Source organism: Sinocyclocheilus rhinocerous, unplaced genomic scaffold (assembly GCF_001515625.1).
Source record: "Sinocyclocheilus rhinocerous isolate Xijiao unplaced genomic scaffold, SAMN03320098_v1.1 scaffold1373, whole genome shotgun sequence".
In the NCBI taxonomy this organism is placed as follows: domain Eukaryota; kingdom Metazoa; phylum Chordata; class Actinopteri; order Cypriniformes; family Cyprinidae; genus Sinocyclocheilus; species Sinocyclocheilus rhinocerous.
The window spans coordinates 227,701-245,294 of NW_015641107.1; the positions used below are offsets into that span (position 1 = coordinate 227,701).

The following is a 17,594-nucleotide window of genomic DNA, read 5'->3' on the forward strand; positions in this document are numbered from 1 at the left end:
TATATATATATATATATACATCTATATATTATAATTATGAATATATTTGTTAATTATATTTATATCATTATATTATATGTATATATTAGGGGTGTAACAGTACACAGAAGTCACGGTTCTGTCTCGCACCTCGGTTTTGGGATCACGGTTCGATGCAAGTTCGGCATAACAGGAAATGTTTTTTTTTTTTTTTTTTTGCAATTATGCACATGCATGGACGCTCAAACAGCTCATGATGTAGAGATCAGCATACTTCATTTCAGTCAATCTAAGGTCATACTGTTGACAGTCGTCATATTTGAATGGCTTTTGTCATCAAAAGGGGTAGAAGTCACAATTTTGGTTCTGCCCGCTAGTTTCAAAGGAGAAATATCATGGTTGTTGTCCTTTTCTATGAAGTCTAGAAGGAATTAATTCAGGCTTTGAAAAAGGAAGTATGAAACAAGCTTCTCTCCTTCTTTGGAAATGCAGGAAGGACTGAAAATCTGAAATGGTCTCCTCGCTGGGTTGTAACATAAGAAGTAACACTATATCCCTTTGCCTAACTGTCCATTTGCTTTACTATTTATAGTGTTTGTGTATCTGCCGCTCTTAAGTGTGCCGACTTAAACAAGTATTCAAAGTGTACAGTCAACATCTTATGTGTATACTAATCATTAAATTTAACATAAAATGAAAAATTTTACTACATTCAAAAACGTGTTAAATACTTGTTCAATGTTTGTTCAAATTTCAAGCTAATTAAATTAATTACATTTAAAACCCATTTTAAGAGCCATTATTGTCTTTTTTTTGTTGTTTTTTTACCCATTTAAAATTATTAAAAGAGCCCCTTTTAAATAAATCTTTGTATGTCCCGTATTTTATCACAGAAGGGAAACCAATCAATGTAATATTTTCCATTCCTTTAGGTGGCCAGTCTAAACCCAAAGGATAACTCCTATTCGTTGAAGGACTTTATTTTCCGTGAGGTCCAGAGGGACTGGCCGGGCTACACGGAGGATGAGCGGGTTCAGGTTGACAGGATCCTGGCACGGTAATACTCATCGGTCACATACAATTAAAAGAAGAATGACTTTTTAATTGAACATGAATCATTTTTTAGAGCCAGTACAAGAGATCCCAAGAGTATCTGGCAAAGCTTAAATTAGTTCATTTTTATTTCCTCCAACAGTAAATTGGGTTTGAATTCAGAGTCTGTATCTTCCAGCAGTCCAACCAAAGAGCCAACGTCCCCACTGGTAAGACACATACATAAACTTTGTATCGATATTTTTCTTTCTTTTTTTTTTAAACTCATAAATATTTAAATAAAAATTTTTTTATTTCATATATATATATATATATATATAAGAAAACTTTATATGATAAACATTTCTATATAACAAATTTAAATAGAAAATAATTACACCTTAAACTGAAATACATAGACTCATTTAAGTCTACATAGTAGGGCTGAAAGGGATTTAAGAGGGCACTGAATGACTCCTTAACCACTCTTTAAAAAAATTAAAATAAAAAAATCAATGTGCCATCTTTGGGTACATACCAACTGCAAAATAAGGGGTCCACTAAGCACCCCTCTGACAAATGATGAACTCTTCGAAACACTGGTTCACCCATTTGAATACATCCGACCTGAGCTGAAGCTATAATGAGGAGGGAATGTAAAGGCCTAATCCAGAATTGGAGAGGAGAGAGCGTGGGGTGGATTTACAGTGCTGGAGAGCACACAGAGCGCCTTGTAATTAGGAAGAGAATTTGTCATGCTCTTCGGCAAGGCACGCGGATGAGAGCCGCTGAATAGCAATCTCCCCAATGTTTACCTAGTGAGGGACGGCCGGTGCTGCCGCACGGCGCTGTAGCCACACCGAGAAGATTTGTATAATTTCAGAATTTAAAGCAAAAACTTTAGATTTGTGAAATTATGCTACTTTAGACACCTGCACAAAACAAAAACAGCAGACAAACTGAATGAAAATGCAAATTTGTTCTCTTGACAGCAGGTGGCACTTAATGGAACAGCAATACAGCATTTCCTTGGTTATCGCTGTTAACAAAGCAGCTGCGCTTATAAACACTAATATGCATTATATGGAGGTAAGAGGAAAATAAAACGGAATCTAAACATTTCTGAAGACAGTCAGTTCCCCTCAGATATATATTCATATAAACTCCCACATATTTGTCTTCGTATATTTCGAGCATCGGGAACAGTGAGCTTGATCTGCCTGGTACAATATTTTGTCCTCTTTACAGACTTCATAAAAATTCTGTACAAATGACATTTTGGGAAATGATTGCAATGCAACATCTCTAGAACCCGAAACTTTCCCACACTGCTGATTTAAAACTAGCAGGCGGTTCTTTGAGCTTGTGCATGTCACCTGAACTTGCCGTTCTTGTTTTGGATTGGTGCGTAGATTGTCTCTTCTTCTGCTTTTTCCTGTTGTTGCATTACCGCTCAGCCCCCTCTGGATTGATCATCTATGACTGACTGTATTACCGGGATGGGTCAGGACGAATACATGTACCATTACACCCCTAGTGTATGTGTGTGTGTATATATGTGTGTATATATATATATATATATATATATATATATTTCCTGATTGGATTTAGCCCCGTGAAACCGATCCTGGACCATGTGGCTCAGCGAGGAGAAAATTTGAATGAAAGAGGAAACAGATGAATGAAAGGGAGGGGTGTAAGTGGAAACCGAAAATGGAGTCCAATTTATTCTCTATAGCCCAGTTTGAATGTGATCTGACAATAACGGCTGCAGAACTGGACCTGTGCTGTGCACTTCAAAGTGGGGCCGAGTATCTCAGCTGGATCTAATTGGGTTCTCTACAGTAGTTCTGAATCAAAGCATTTCTTGTTAATCCTCTCGTTTCGTTTGGAGGACCAGGATTAGGCATTTCACTTTTTTTTACTACAGATTTTGTAAAATTATAGCTGTGCTTTTTTTCATTCTGTTATTTATAGACAAACTAACAAGCCAATGCTGATTTACCAAGTGTAAAGAACATCAGCAAGGCTGTGATTCATTCATAGACTATTCACAAAGTAGGAAACAAGAAGTTAATACTGAGTGTTGAGTGTACTTACAAACAGGGTGCGATTTGTGAAAAAAGCAGAGGGGGGGATGCTTTTGAAAACTTTTTTTCTCTCTCCATAGGTGGAGGGTAAGGCTGTAGCCTAAGTAACCTAATGTTAGTGTAATCTGTTAATAACGCACATCATAAACCCATCTTTTTAGGCAAGTACCATATAATGGGTGTCATGTCATGAAATGTTTTTAAAACGACGGGAACTGTATTTAACGTGATCACAATCTATTAAAAAAGTTGTAAGTTAGGCCTATTAATTGTAATGATTTCATTTCCATGGTTATTCAAGCAACGAATAAATTATATAGAGAAAGCGAGCAAAGAACCACAGTATCAACGGAGCTTTTTGAAACTCCGAATCAGTTAAACCATTGAGTAGCAAAATGATTCACTGTTTCGAAGTGCTCTAATCGGATCGCGTATCGCAAATCATTTGATTCGGGACTTCAAAACGTGTATCGCGAATCATTTGAGTAAGATCGGGACCTCGAAGCGAGATCGTGGGATGTTTTTTTATCTCCGGGGATAAAAATAATTCAGCAGAGGCAGGGATGCATAAACCAGAGGGGGGAATCCCCCATCTATATATATATATATATATATATGTATGTGAAAGTAAAGGATCTTAATATATATTATATAAAATTATATTATTATTTCGATTAATATACATTTTAATTAAAAATATAATTATGAACCATGTACAAAAATTGTCACTCTTTGCACATCCATGAATTTGCAGACCCAAGAATAATGTGTTTCTTGCTATTCAGAAACGCCAACCTGAGACTGACTTCATTGACCCTCTGATGTCAAGGAAGCCCCGAATCTCCCATCTCAGTAACCGAGGACCCCCCTCCACTTCAGGTCGTCATTCTTCAGTGACTGAAGACAAAAAACCCGCACCCACGGCCGCCTGCCCAGGACCTTCTTTTCACCCTACCCCTGTCACAGGCTCCAGTTCAAACTCCCCCAGTACGCCGGAGGGCGGGGGGTCTCAGGACCTGCCCCTGGACCAGAGCTCTATATGCGGGAACTCCTCAGAGAGCTACGCCCCCCGCAGCCACACGCCCAGCCCACCCAGCCAGCCAATTTCCACGACGTCCCCCTCATCCTTCTCCACCTGTACCGTCTCTACAACCACCATTACCTCCACCACTACCACCAGCAGCGGCCACCATGTTTCTTCTGCCGCATCTTCTACAGCCAGCCATGATGGCAATGGCAGCAAAAAGTCCAAGAAGCACAAAGATAAAGAGAGGAAGCAAGAAGGAGAGCGAGAGATGGATAAGAATAAGGACCGAAAGAGGGATCGAGAACATCACAGGGAGGATCACTGTGATAAGGAAGCACAGCCCAGGAAGAAACACCGGAATGAGGCAGAACAAAGACACATTCTCGCCAACATCAGCCACGAATCGGACAGAGAAGGTTTGTTTTGCTGTATATATGGCATTTGTGGTCCTCCATATGCATTTTGTGGTGTTAACATTATTAATTAATTGATTATTATAAAAATAAAATACATTATTAGCTGCATGTCAGCAGTTGTGAATTAAAGATGTGTTAAGCTTGTCAGGCCCGATGAATAGCTTGATTTATGTTCCATTTGCCTTTGGCCCTCAAACTTTAGTTCACAACATATTTATGTTAGTCTGTTGCTAAGGACACAAAGATCATGTCACATGTGCTTGTTAGAGGGCAGAATTCCATGTTGGTACATGACTGGTGTGTCTTTTTACAGCTGGCAAAGACAAGCTTGTCAACAGCACTGAACTTCCAGTCCCAACAAAGCCTGATTACATAGTGTGAGTGAACTTTGACTCCTTTATAGTGTGTCTTTCTGCATAAACCCTCTGCATCACATACAATAATAATATAATAAAATATAATTATATATTTATAAATACATTTGTTTTATATTTATATATATACAGTATCTCACAGAAGTGAGTACACCCCTCACATTTTTGTAAATATTTTATTATATCTTTTCATGTGACAACACTGAAGAAATGACACTTTGCTACAATGTAAAGTAAAATATTTACAAAAATGTGAGGGGTGTACTCACTTCTGTGAGATACTGTACTTATAGAAATGAGCATAAGACCTATCTAGAATCTTATTGTCCTTTTATTGTGTATTGTAGTAAGTACACAGCAGTGATATCTATGGATCAGAGGCAGCACTATAAGGATGACTTCAATGCAGAATATGATGAGTATCGTATCCTTCATGCCCGCGTTGAGAGTGTTACTCGTCGTTTTACAAAATTGGACACCCAGTGTAGACGACTGTCTCCAGGAACTAAAGAGTACCAGGTAGGAGAACAAATTTCTTTTTTGTTCTTATATTGCTCGTTTTCTTTATATAAAGAATTGTATATGTTTATGTATATACATTTTAAATTCCAAGTAATAAGTGTTTGTCTTTTCTTAATTAACAGGAAGTACATGAACAGGTGCTGCAAGAATATAAAAAAATTAAACAAGTAAGTGTAACTGAGCATGTCTAACCCATCTGGGTCCTTTAGACCGCAAGTAAACAATAAAAATAGTATGTTAATTCACACATTATGTTTGCTTTACAGCACAGCCCAAAATATTATGAAGAAAAACAGCGCTGTGAGTACCTGCATAACAAACTGGCCCACATCAAACGGCTCATCACTGACTTCGACCAGCGGAGGGCGCAGTCCTGGTTGTAGGGCACAGGACCAAGCAACCCCTTTTGGCCAATCAGAGCGCTCCCTAACCGGAGGACCATCTTGAAACGAGTGTGGGGATCAAACAGTTCCTTATTTATTCTATTACAGATTCCCCACTCGCCTGTTTTCCCTTATCTGTCCTTCTTCATCACTCTATCTTCTTTTCTTCCTTGGTCATCCTTTCCCATACCTTTTATTCTTTCATTTTCTTTCTTTTTGAAACACTTTTCAAAAGAAAAAAAAAAGGACAACAAAGAAAAATTAAAAATTTTTGAACGCAAAAAGAAAGTTTGCAATGCAAAACCGTGGGCCTTACAGCGCATATTCCTTGAAGCCTTTTGCACAGTGGTGATTGAGCCAGTACATGTGAAAAGTGGCCATAAAAGAGGGTTTTTCCAAGAGCCTTGAGACTTCCTTTCTCCCGATGGCCCTATTTTTTTTTTTCTTTGAACAGCATCAGTATTCACACCCACAGTGCAAATGATGCCTTAAGGTATTAATACAGACACACATCGATGTGGCGTCAGTGAGAATTACAAGCACCCGGGGCAGTGAGGAGAAATTACTATGACCTGATCGCAGGTCCAGCGCACATTCGTGGAAGGTGTGATCGATGTTTGTTTGTGAGAGCTAGAGAAAGTGACGAGTGAAAATTGTCAGTGTGTTTGTTAATTCTTGGGAAGGATTGTGGGTCAGAAACTACAGGAAGAGAGAGGCTCTGGGAGGAGGGTTGGATATAAACTATAAAAGAGGGAGGGGGGAACGGAAAGCAAAAATCCCAAAAAAAAGCTGCTATATTTTGTTTTTTCTTTGGACAGCCAGAGCCTTTGGGACCAGTCTGGCTCATGTTACATGTTCTTAATTTGGGCCTGCTCTAAGAAAATCATCGAATCATCTTGAAAGCAAAGGTGCTACTGATTTATGAGGAAATGCATTGAGCCGAGGCAGACCTGTATATCCATTTCAAATGTATTTCATTAATTATTACAAGTCTCAGAGCAGAGCTATTTATGAAATATGAATAGAATTATATATTTTTTGTTTTTGTGAATTAAAAGGAATTGCTGGAATTTTGAGCATTGAAAAAGAAACTGATCAAATATGCATGCAAGTCTTTATTTCACAATATCATTAGTGATAAACTTCTTAAAGTTTAAGGGAAACGTTATGTTTACAAAACCTGTGTGGTAGAAAGTTTTGCCAAAAAAAGTGATGATAACACAACAAAAATGCTTTGAATCCTATGTTTATGGTCAGGAATAAAATGCGTTTCTCTGAGTGACATGACACTTTGTCATCTAAAAGGAGATGGTGGTCGAACATTTACAGTGTCTTGATATATTTATTTTCTTTGATCATTGTTTAGGGAAAAGATCCAGAATGCAGCTTTGTGAATCAGCTTTGAAAAACATTGCTTTCAATTATGCAAATTCTAACTGGATCAAATAGCTCCATGGTGGATTCTGATTGGCTAGTTGATTCTTGAGGCTTGCTACATTGTATTTGCACATTTTAAGATGTATTTTTGAAATCTGAAAAATTCTCTCTCTCCTCTTATGTTCACAATTATTCCATTGTTAAAGCCTGGGAGGTGTTTCCTTTGTTTTCCAGTGTTGTAAATTGAAATTGAAAAACCTGAGTGAACCATTCTCAAAATAACCATCGACGAATGTTTGTTTTCAGTATTTGGGGTGGCAGATGGCATCTTACTTGCTTTTTTTAGGGGCTTACATGTTATCAAACTCCCCAAGATGTTCTGTTGTGTGAGCTTCTGTTCATTTTAGTCGCCATTTATAGACTGGATGCAATGTCAGATGACAACCAAATACAAGTCGAGGTTATTTAACAGAGAACTTGAGCAGCACTTTACTTCAAAGATGCTTATTTCCTCAGCATTCAGATAGCCTCCACACTGAACCCTAAAGATTTTGGATGACACTAAGAAGTGTTGCTTTGAAAGGAGAATGTGCATCTACACATCGAACTCTGTATCATTCTAATTTGGGTTGGGTGGGGAAGTATTTGGTCATGTGTGACCAACACCTGTTTTCTTTCCCTTTTGAAGAGACTGTGCCTCCGACACCACTAAAAGGAGATGTTAATGTTGAATAATAAGCCAAGAATCTCATAACACTGTCATCTCGTTTTAAAGGTGGGATGGGGGTTGTTTCAGACTGTAAGAGAATTCCTGACCTGTCCACCTAAAAATGTATGAAATCAGTTCAATAAAATGTGAACTTGACTTAAGATCTTTTTGTGTTTTGAATGAGTCATTGAATCATTCACCCAAAAGAATCATTAACAACACGAGTCGTTCACGACCGAATCAAGTATGTTACTGAGTGTCTACAAATCTCCAGCAACTCTAGAAAAATACGTGTTTTGCTAACTGACTTTTATCAAGGAATAAAATATAAGAAAGCAGCCTATACAAATTCCGAGTGCCAGTAATGTCCTTAAAGGGGTCATATGATGCGATTTCAATTTTTCCTTTCTCTTTGGAGTGTTACAAGCTCTTGGTGCATAAAGAAGGTCTGTAAAATTGCAAAGACTCTAAATCTCAAATCCAAAGAGATATTCTTTATAAAAATTAAGAGTCAACCACGCCTACCTAAAACGGCTCGTTCTAACACGCCCCCACATGTCTACGTCACGATGTGGGAAGATTTGCATAACGCCGCCTAAATATTAACGCAAAGAAAGGAGTAACTTTTATTCTCGCTGTAGTATTGTTGCCGCCGCCGCCATGTCGTGAAGGCGCTGTGTGTTTCGTTATGAAAGCGAAACTACTTTGTTTGGTCTTCCAAAAGAGGACACAACTAGAAATCAGTGGTTAAGTTGTATTTACAACACTGTTCCAGAACACTTCAACCCAAATATCCAGATGTGTGCAGCACATTTTATGGAGGACTGTTTCCTGATCCTGGGAGAGTAGACTACAATGCCGGCTGTTCTGACTCACAGAATGTAAGTACGTTTTTTATATATAAAGAATTTGCCACTGAACAATAATGTACAGTATGTGGAAAATGTTTTAACCTTAAACCGCATAAACACATTTCATTACACCAAATACACAAAATAATGTTCTTTTTAGCAACATCATATGACCCCTTTAATGTATTTTATTGTGTATGAGTATTTTTTTATATTTATTTTTTATAACGCAAGTCTCGTTAAGTGCCGGTCCGGCTCCAAAAACCTGTTCACAGTGAAGGGGGCGTATCGGTTCATTAACCAAACCAATGAAATACGCTCTCACGGTCCACACTCGAATCCTATTGGTTTGACCATCGTCAGACTTTGAAGTCAAGAACGCTGTCACATAAGAGACAACCGTGAACAAGGGTAAAAGAGAACGATTCAGTCCCTTAAAAAGATTTGTTCGAAAACCCAAGTTCGTTCATAAACACCAATAGTGCCTCCAACTCATTTTGTATTTTACCGAGGTGTGGTTAATTTTAATCCCGCCTCACTTTTGAAGGGTGTAAACCGACGGAAACTACACGACTCACAAGCCCGGAAAAGAACGGTTTTGTTGTTGACTAAGTTACTCCGGAGTCGTGGACTGTGCTTGTTACATCAAGAACAATGGCAGAATTTGTTAAAGCGCAAATTAAGGGTGACAAAGTAGTTGTGTTCTTGAAGCCGACCTGTTCTTACTGCATACTCGCTAAGGATGTTTTGTCAAAGTATAAATTCAAAAGTGGACACTTGGATTTGATTGACATCAGCGGACGCAGTGACATGGGCAGCATACAAGACTGTCTTCAACAGATCACAGGCGCCCGCACCGTGAGTACTTTGACAATGGTGTATTATATATATTATTATAGTATTATATATATTATTATATATAACATTTTTTGTTATATTAGGCCAGACCGTCAGTCATTACGTCACACAATCACAGTTACTTTAATTCGAAATATAGTCTAAAATGCAACTATGTATGAACTTAAAATGAGAGATTTTTAATCTTCTGAGTGAATTTTCAGTACGTTACCATAGTTTATTATTATGTTGGCAAATATGACGAGATTGTTTTTAGCTGCATATTCACACAAATGCTGAGTCACCAGTATTTTGACCAGCAGCTTTGACCCTGCCCATTGCAAATGTTTAATCATATGCTTTATTCATTTAATTTATTCAATTTATTTACATCCATGTATTCTCCATGTATTCTTTGCAGGTTCCTCGGGTCTTCATAGGGGAACAGTGTGTTGGAGGAGGAAGTGACGTCGACAGTCTGGACCGTTCTGGAAAACTGGAAGGCATGTTGCAGGCAATCGGATCTCTGCAGTGAAGGTATACTTCACAGTCCTTCTTCATAAAATATTAAAAACAAAATATACAACATCATTACACCAATGGTTCTAAACTGGTGTAGCTTCAGGGCCCAGATTTTACATTAGACATCAAGTGGCCACCAACCCAAAATTGTGTATTGTACACAAAAATATACATAAAATGTTTTTAAAAACTGCCTTTTCTCTCAGCAGCCAGTAATTAATTCCACAAAACATATTTTGGTCAGCACAAACCATATTTGACCTACAATTTAAATGCAGTTTGGCTCCAGTGTTATTTTAGTATCACTGAAAGTTGTTTTTTTTTTAATATATATTTTGAATTTTTTTTATTTTTCATTTTAGTTATTTGTCACTTTTATTAGCTTTTGGGTTTTTTATATGCCTATGTACTGTAGACTTTATTTCAATGCTTTAGTTATTTTAGTTAAACAAGGTAAACAACATTAAAATGAGAAATGTTGCTTTGGCAACTAGTTGAAATTTTGTATATTTTATAAAAAAAAAATGTTTGTATTTCAAGTAACACAATTTCACTTAACTATAATAACCATGTTTGGCTCATGTTGTCTGTTACCCTACATAGTTTTCATCTGCAGTATCATTGCTTTTGCCACCATCAACGACCATATTAGAACAGACTTGTGATTCATTTTTGGGTCACGACCCACCCCTTGAGAACCACAGGTTTAGATTTAAGCCAAAGACTCTCAGAGCAAACATGCATCCTGATGCAATATGTGCTCGACTGTCCATTTTCAGTGTAATGAATAATCTGTGAATTTTAACATCTTTTACTGTACTCAGTTGATTGGACTGCCAAAGGTACAGCATTTTTACACAAAGATGATGCCCCTAAAATTTAATTGAATGAAATACTAGCTTACTAATTAAATACTGTGCAGTATGTATGGTTAAACAGTAGGCATTATGTAATTATAAATGTTTCAAACAATAGTATGCTACTGCATGACTTTGTATGGTTTAGATTTAAGCCACAGACTCTCAGAACAAACACGCATCCTTCTAAAATGTCTTTATTCAGCATGAGATATGAGGGTCAACATAACTGGATTAGACTAAAGACAGCCAGAATCGGCTCTACGTCGACCATACCAACTTCACTAAGAGGCGATCCACATGCTGGATGCGTACTTTGTACGTTATTAGTTGAAATAAAAATCTCAGATGTACATGTTACAAAAATAGTTGCATCAAATTAATCTCATGGGGGAAAAAATAAATATTTGAAGTTTATTCAAGTCATATTGCCGGAGTAACCACTGAATTCAGAACGAAAGAAATCTCACCATGACATAACATGGCTGACCATGAGAGTAACATATCAATCTCTGGAGAGAGTATAAGATCGACCCTACCCTGTTTAATACTTTGGGATTAATCCATCACAGAGGAAGTTTATTGCACCAATCAGGCGTAATTGTTCGTATAGTATTATCCACATAGAAGAGTACCGGCGCATAGGATCCACCAGTGAGAATTCACAGCTGTCTGCTTAATATCACAGGGTCAGAGGTCAATGTTCGTGTGAATACAGTACATCAGAATCCACCGTCAACCCAGAGGTCAAACAAAGGTCTCTTTCATCCTGTATTTAAATAAATCTCCAATTTGCATCCTCTGTTTTTCGCCCTCCCTTCCGGTCCGCAGGGCGTCAAGAAGGGGTCACATGATGCTGCAGCGAGACTTGCGGATCTGCCGCCTGCGTTGCTGGTACTCGCTGAGCTCCTGTAGGTAACCTCTGGAGGGCCAACGCAGTCGCTCCACCTGCTCGCGCTCCTCGTCTGTCAAAAAAGCATCATCGGGACTTAGAAAATATTGTTACAACATTCCCTCCTGCTGAATGCCAGTGCATTTAAACAAAGCATTATATCCATCCACCACCAGATTTTTCTTTATCTTGTTCTTCAATTGAAATATTGGCTGAAAATAATGTAATTGTCTCTTATATGTGTTTCTCATTGAGTGTATTTTAAAAAAGAAAAGAAATTAGAAGTTCATCTTAAAAAAAACCTGAAGAGAGCTTGATGAAAAATAAATCTTTTTCCTGTCACGGTTTGCTCGTTCCATTCATTGACTCACAAATACACAATTCATGAGATGACACTCTTTTATTTATTCTCCAACTGCGTGTGGAAGGGCAGGACGTGCTAATTAGGTGTAATGATGATTCATTCATTTCAAAAGTGACCTTACATTTGCTCTCAGTGTTTCAGAATAAAGCTTTGACCGAAGCCGGTAGTGATTTGCATGGGCTTATGTGCAGCACCAGCTGTTAGAAGTGCTCTCAGGGTGTTGGGAACAGGCTTTTGTCACAGTTTGAGACGATTATGTGTGTGCATGTGATTTAATGTGCTTGAACATGCTTTCCAGGTGGTCAAGTGGACTTCTCACCTGATAGCTCCAGGAAGTCAGGCTTGTGGCTGAAGATCAGGTAGTTATTGGCAATGAAATGGAGGAGCCAGACATATAGCTGGTCAGCGTTGTGACACTGTGACGAGAGAGAGAGTGAACATGAGACCAGATAGAATGTTAGAGACTAATAATAAACATGTTGGAAGTATCACAGATGGCATTTTCGGGATAGTATACTACTGTACTTATACTATTTTTAGCAATTTTGAAAGCAAATGTTTGGTATGCATGAAAAAAACCTATGATTTAATACAGTTGATCAAATGTGTAGTATACAATGCTGTTATTTTTTACTAAAACTATCAAAAATAATTTTCAGTAATTGAAAAATATATAAATTATAGATGAAAAAAGCTACCTAAAAGCACAAAAAACACATAAAAATGACAAAACTACGTAAAATGAATAAAACTTGAACTAAAATTCAAATAAAAACAAAATATAAAGATAACAGCTAATTAAAAATATTAATAAAAACAATGATAGTGTATAAATAATACTACAATAACAATAATCTTATTGACAATACTTATAAAAATGATTAACAATAATCTTTTGAACTTTCTATTCATCAAAGAATCCTGAAAAAAAAAAAAGAATCACAGTTTCCATCAAAAATATTAAGCTGTTTTCAACATTGATAATAATAAAAAAATATTTATTGAGTAGCAAATCAACATATTTGTATGATTTCTGAAGACTGGAGTAATGGCTGCTGAAAAATCAGCTTTGCTATCACAGGAATATTTTAAAATATGTTAAAATAGAAAACAGTTATATTAAATTGTAATAATATTTCCCAATATTACTATTTTTACAGTATTTTTGATCAATTTAATTCAGGTCAGCACAAGTGACCTGAATTTAATTCATTGGTCAGCACAAGTGGCTTCTTTAAAAAAATATTTTTTAAATCTTACCAACCCCAAATGTTTGAACAGTAGTGTATATTACAGTTTGAAAAATATATCTTTGCATACTGGTTCAAATACTATATATATTTTTTAAATAGGCAATATGGGGTATATATATTTTAACTGTTAGCAGTGTGCTATTGTGATATTATGGGTCCAAAGCACTCAAAGCAAAGGAAATAAACCTTCATCAAACAAAAAGTCATTAAACACACCCCTGCTGACGTAGAGGTGTAAAGACTCACCTTTGCTTTCTTCAGTAAGCGAATCACGCTGATGCCCATAGACGCTAGCTCTCGACTGGGCATACTCTGAAGATACGCGCAGACACACACCTCACACAGGTGCTGCAGCCGTTTCACTTGGTACATCTCTGCGCAGACGAGCACGGCCATGGCCTGCAGCACACTGGCTGAACACACAGACACACAGCACTGTCAATCACCTCCTGTTTTTCCCCTCCATCAACCTCAGTTCATATTCACCCACTGCCAATCAAGCTCAGTCTTTATTTGCATCTTTTCTCTCAACAGCATTGTTTATTGTCTTCAATATGAAAGACAAAGCATCCATCACATTGATTGACAGAATGAGTGAAGCAATCTGACATACTAAACCTTCCTTCATTGTTTAATGATAAATACGACCTGAATCACTACATGTCATTATGATCGAAACATCTGGATTATGTTGCACTATACAGTGAATATAAAAGGCCATTGTTTGGCACAATTCACAGAAGAACTCCTTCATTCTCACTTCATATTGTAAATATTAATATTATTACCTAATAAGAAAAAAAATTAAGAATTGAAATAGTTTCTTGAGCAGCAAATCAGTATATTAGTATGATTTCTGAAGGATCATGTGACACTGAAGACTGGAGTAATTGCTGCTTTGCCATCACAGGAATAAATGATAAAATATATTAAAATAGAAAGCAGTTATTTTAAATTGTAATAATATTTCACAATATTACTGTTTTTACTGTATTTTTTTCATCAACTAAATACAGCATTTAAAAATCTTACTGACCCCAAACTTTTGAACAGTTATGTAAGTTTTCAATAAAACACTATTTTATGAAGCAAATTAATTCAAGGGATAGCTCACCCATGAATACTGTTACTACACTCTAAAAAATGCTGGGTTAAATACAACCCAGTGCTGGGTAAAATAAAAAAAAAAACCTTTGCACAGTTCGGTTCTATAATCAGAGCACCACCTGTCTGTCAGAGGGATACCTTTTCTCTCCCAACGAATGAGCGTATCCTGTCCATCAGCTGGGCCACGGCCAAAGGGTTCTTCAGTTTTTCAGCAATGGCTTCCTCCAAGTATTCCCATTCCCAGGCCCCTGTGAAAAAATATGAACATGAACTATACCAGGATACAAAAAGCCACAAATAATGTGGTAGAACAGCTGTTTTCCTCAAGAATCAAGCTTTCTTGGTGGCAGCTAAGAAAATAATATTTAGCTGGTGTTATTTCATAGTAAAGACATAGTTTCCACTGTTCTGTCACATAAAAATGTTAATCCGTCACAGTTCAGCTGGTTTAATATTAACTCAGCCTCATTCATAAATCTGTCTAGACACAAACCGAGTGGGATTTGATCCGAAAGAACCACGCACAATGAGTTTCCGTGCATCATTTACGTTAATGTAACGACTGCCCTTGGCTCACGGTAGGAAAATGGCCTCTGGAAAAATCACACTATATATCAGCAGCGGGGTGAGAGGATCTCATCAGTATGGGCCTCACCTTCTCACCTTCTGAGCATGGCCTCACTCTGATAAATGAGTCTATAATATCCATTCCTGTTTCCTGGACTGTTATAGCCCCGACTGAACACCTGATTGAGATGCATGCCCATCCTTCCAACCTCCATTCTGCATCAGAGTTCCCAGAGAATGGAGAACGGGATGTAATACTCCTGACTTGTGAGGAATGTTGTGGCAGGCTAATACAAGCATAGAATCACAATTGTGTACTTGGGTGAATGTTACGAAAACATGTCCATGACACACTTCACCCCAAAATCAAAATAAATGTATTGTTTGCATAAAGAAAATGCTCTGTGACATTATGTTCATGACATTTATGTTTTTCCCTCATTAAAAAGTGTTAACAAAAATTAAAAGTACATTTTAGGCCTTGAAAAAGCTGTTCCAATTTACATGGAGCATGTTACCTCATGGCAGCTGCCATGTTTAGATCACATGACCAGCTGAATCTACTTGCTTTGTTTTGGTAACCCCCTTAATATAAGGAATGTTAAGCTCACAGAATAAATTAAACATGGCTGATTTGAATAGCGCATTTCTACAACAGCATCAGTAACTGAAAGTTTGCTGTTGCGTGATGCTGCTTTCACACCACTAGGAGTCAGTATTATTATATGCAATAATTGTATTGTGTGGTTTGCCATATAGCTGCCAATACAAACAAAAAATTACAGAGTGCAATCCTTATTACCTTAATGCTTCTGGATGCTTTATTTTTTGTTATTTTGTTATTCCCATTATTCTCAGTGGTGGTGACTGTCGTTAGATTTTGTATTGTAAATTACTATAATACAATTGATTTTAAATCAGCATAAAATAAAGGCAGTTTAATAAATACTATGATAAAATTTAAATATTTTACAATTTAAATGATAACCATTTATTTATTGCATTATGGTAAAGCATAAAGAGAATTTCTTAGAAAAATGCTTAATTGCCATAAAAAAAAAAACGTATTTAATGGCCCAAAAACAGCCAACTTTTTATTTAAGCAAAACATTATTTTTGTTTGTTTGTTTTTATTAATTGTTTTGTTTTGTATTGTATTGTATTACGGTAATGAGAATTAGGGAGAATGTGCTTAACTGTCATGAAAATATTGTCACAATGCTAAAAATCTTTATGTTCCAAAAACAGTCAACATTTTATTTAAGCAAAACTTTTTCTTTTTTTTTTGTGATTTTGGGGCAAGATATGATTTATTTGTTTACTTACTTACAGCGATGAGAATTTGGGAAGAAAATGTACTTAACTGTCATGAAAATAATGCCACAATGCAAAAAAATCTTATTGGTCCAAAAACAGTCAACATTTTATTTTAGCAAAACATAATAATTCTTTAATTCTTTATTTTGATTTTGGGGTAAAATATAACATATCTTACTGAGACGATTTTATGAGATTCAGCACTTTATAACCATAAATTCAAAATGTTTTATAGAGGCACAAATATTGTACATCATATCTTCTGGTTTTTCTCTCTTATGTTGCCTCATATGCATATACAGTCACACACACACACACACACACTTAAACAGTTAAAACAAGCACATGCACACACACACACACATACACAGATCTCTCTGTCCTCCCAAGCATGGTAATCAGCCCCACAGCTCCAGGGTCTCATAGAGTAGACTACCGTCATACATGCACGTGTAGAGAACCATAAATCACCCAAGCCTTAGACTAAAGCCATTTTAATTATGAAACCGTCCTATAAAAATCCTTCATTTTAACCACAAAAGAAAACACAATTGCAGAGCTGAAGAGATAAGGCAGTGAATGGGAGAGAAACATTTCAACCGTAACTCAATTGAGTCGCCTAAACCAGCAGAACTGAGGACACATTTTCAAACCGTTTCCTTCAATAATGCTAATCTCGCTTCATATTTATGGTTGTGACAGGATTCTTCATGGAAAAAGAAATGCTGCTGGCACACCAGCAATAAAAGAAGCTCTACCTAGAGGAAATTTGCTCTTTCATAACTCAGGAGAATTGGATTCTCAGTAAAAAAATTAATAAGATAAAATAAAATAAATAAAACATATTTAGAATATTTTATATGATTACTAGCTTTTACTAGGTTCTCAGTAAATAAATTAAAATAAAACTAAATTTTTATTTTTTATTTTTTTTATGATTGCAGTGTCTTTTTTTCATAGCTCAGGAGAATTAGGTTATCAGTAAATAAAATAAAACTAAATATTTAAATGTATTTAAAATATTACATTTGTTATATGATTATTAGCATCTTTTTACACAACTCAAGAGAATATATATATATATATATATATATATATATATATATATAATATATATA

General features: G+C 36.4%; 3 protein-coding genes across 3 annotated transcripts in view; 2 read left to right on the top strand and 1 right to left on the bottom strand.

Annotated features, from left to right (window-relative positions):
- Positions 1-5,857, top strand: part of LOC107754629 (RNA polymerase II elongation factor ELL2-like) — a 15,046-nt gene extending 9,189 nt beyond the window's left edge. Inside the window, exons 6-12 of the mRNA XM_016571166.1 lie at positions 912-1,036; positions 1,175-1,241; positions 3,887-4,544; positions 4,858-4,921; positions 5,266-5,437; positions 5,563-5,607; positions 5,707-5,857. Of these exons, the coding sequence (XP_016426652.1) occupies positions 912-1,036; positions 1,175-1,241; positions 3,887-4,544; positions 4,858-4,921; positions 5,266-5,437; positions 5,563-5,607; positions 5,707-5,823 (1,248 nt within the window). The 3' untranslated portion in view covers positions 5,824-5,857. The remainder of the gene's footprint in view (positions 1-911; positions 1,037-1,174; positions 1,242-3,886; positions 4,545-4,857; positions 4,922-5,265; positions 5,438-5,562; positions 5,608-5,706) is intronic.
- A 3,263-nt stretch (positions 5,858-9,120) lies between these two features.
- glrx (glutaredoxin (thioltransferase)) lies at positions 9,121-12,591 on the top strand. The gene is made up of 3 exons (XM_016571167.1): positions 9,121-9,618; positions 10,019-10,134; positions 12,531-12,591. The coding sequence occupies exons 1-2, from the start codon at positions 9,415-9,417 to the stop codon at positions 10,130-10,132; spliced, it is 318 nt and encodes a 105-aa protein (XP_016426653.1). The 5' UTR covers positions 9,121-9,414; the 3' UTR covers positions 10,133-10,134; positions 12,531-12,591.
- Positions 11,808-17,594, bottom strand: part of LOC107754640 (rho-related BTB domain-containing protein 3-like) — a 13,661-nt gene continuing 7,874 nt past the window's right edge. Inside the window, exons 6-9 of the mRNA XM_016571179.1 lie at positions 14,731-14,840; positions 13,732-13,920; positions 12,552-12,648; positions 11,808-11,941 (exon numbers count right to left, since the gene is read on the bottom strand). Of these exons, the coding sequence (XP_016426665.1) occupies positions 11,823-11,941; positions 12,552-12,648; positions 13,732-13,920; positions 14,731-14,840 (515 nt within the window). The 3' untranslated portion in view covers positions 11,808-11,822. The remainder of the gene's footprint in view (positions 11,942-12,551; positions 12,649-13,731; positions 13,921-14,730; positions 14,841-17,594) is intronic.

Excerpts from the sequence above, each read along its gene's own strand:
- glrx (XM_016571167.1), top strand. The coding sequence starts at position 9,415 with ATGGCAGAATTTGTTAAAGCGCAAATTAAGGGTGACAAAGTAGTTGTG. Across the intron at positions 9,619-10,018 it reads AGATCACAGGCGCCCGCACC|GTTCCTCGGGTCTTCATAGG; the intron begins GTGAGTACTTTG and ends TATTCTTTGCAG.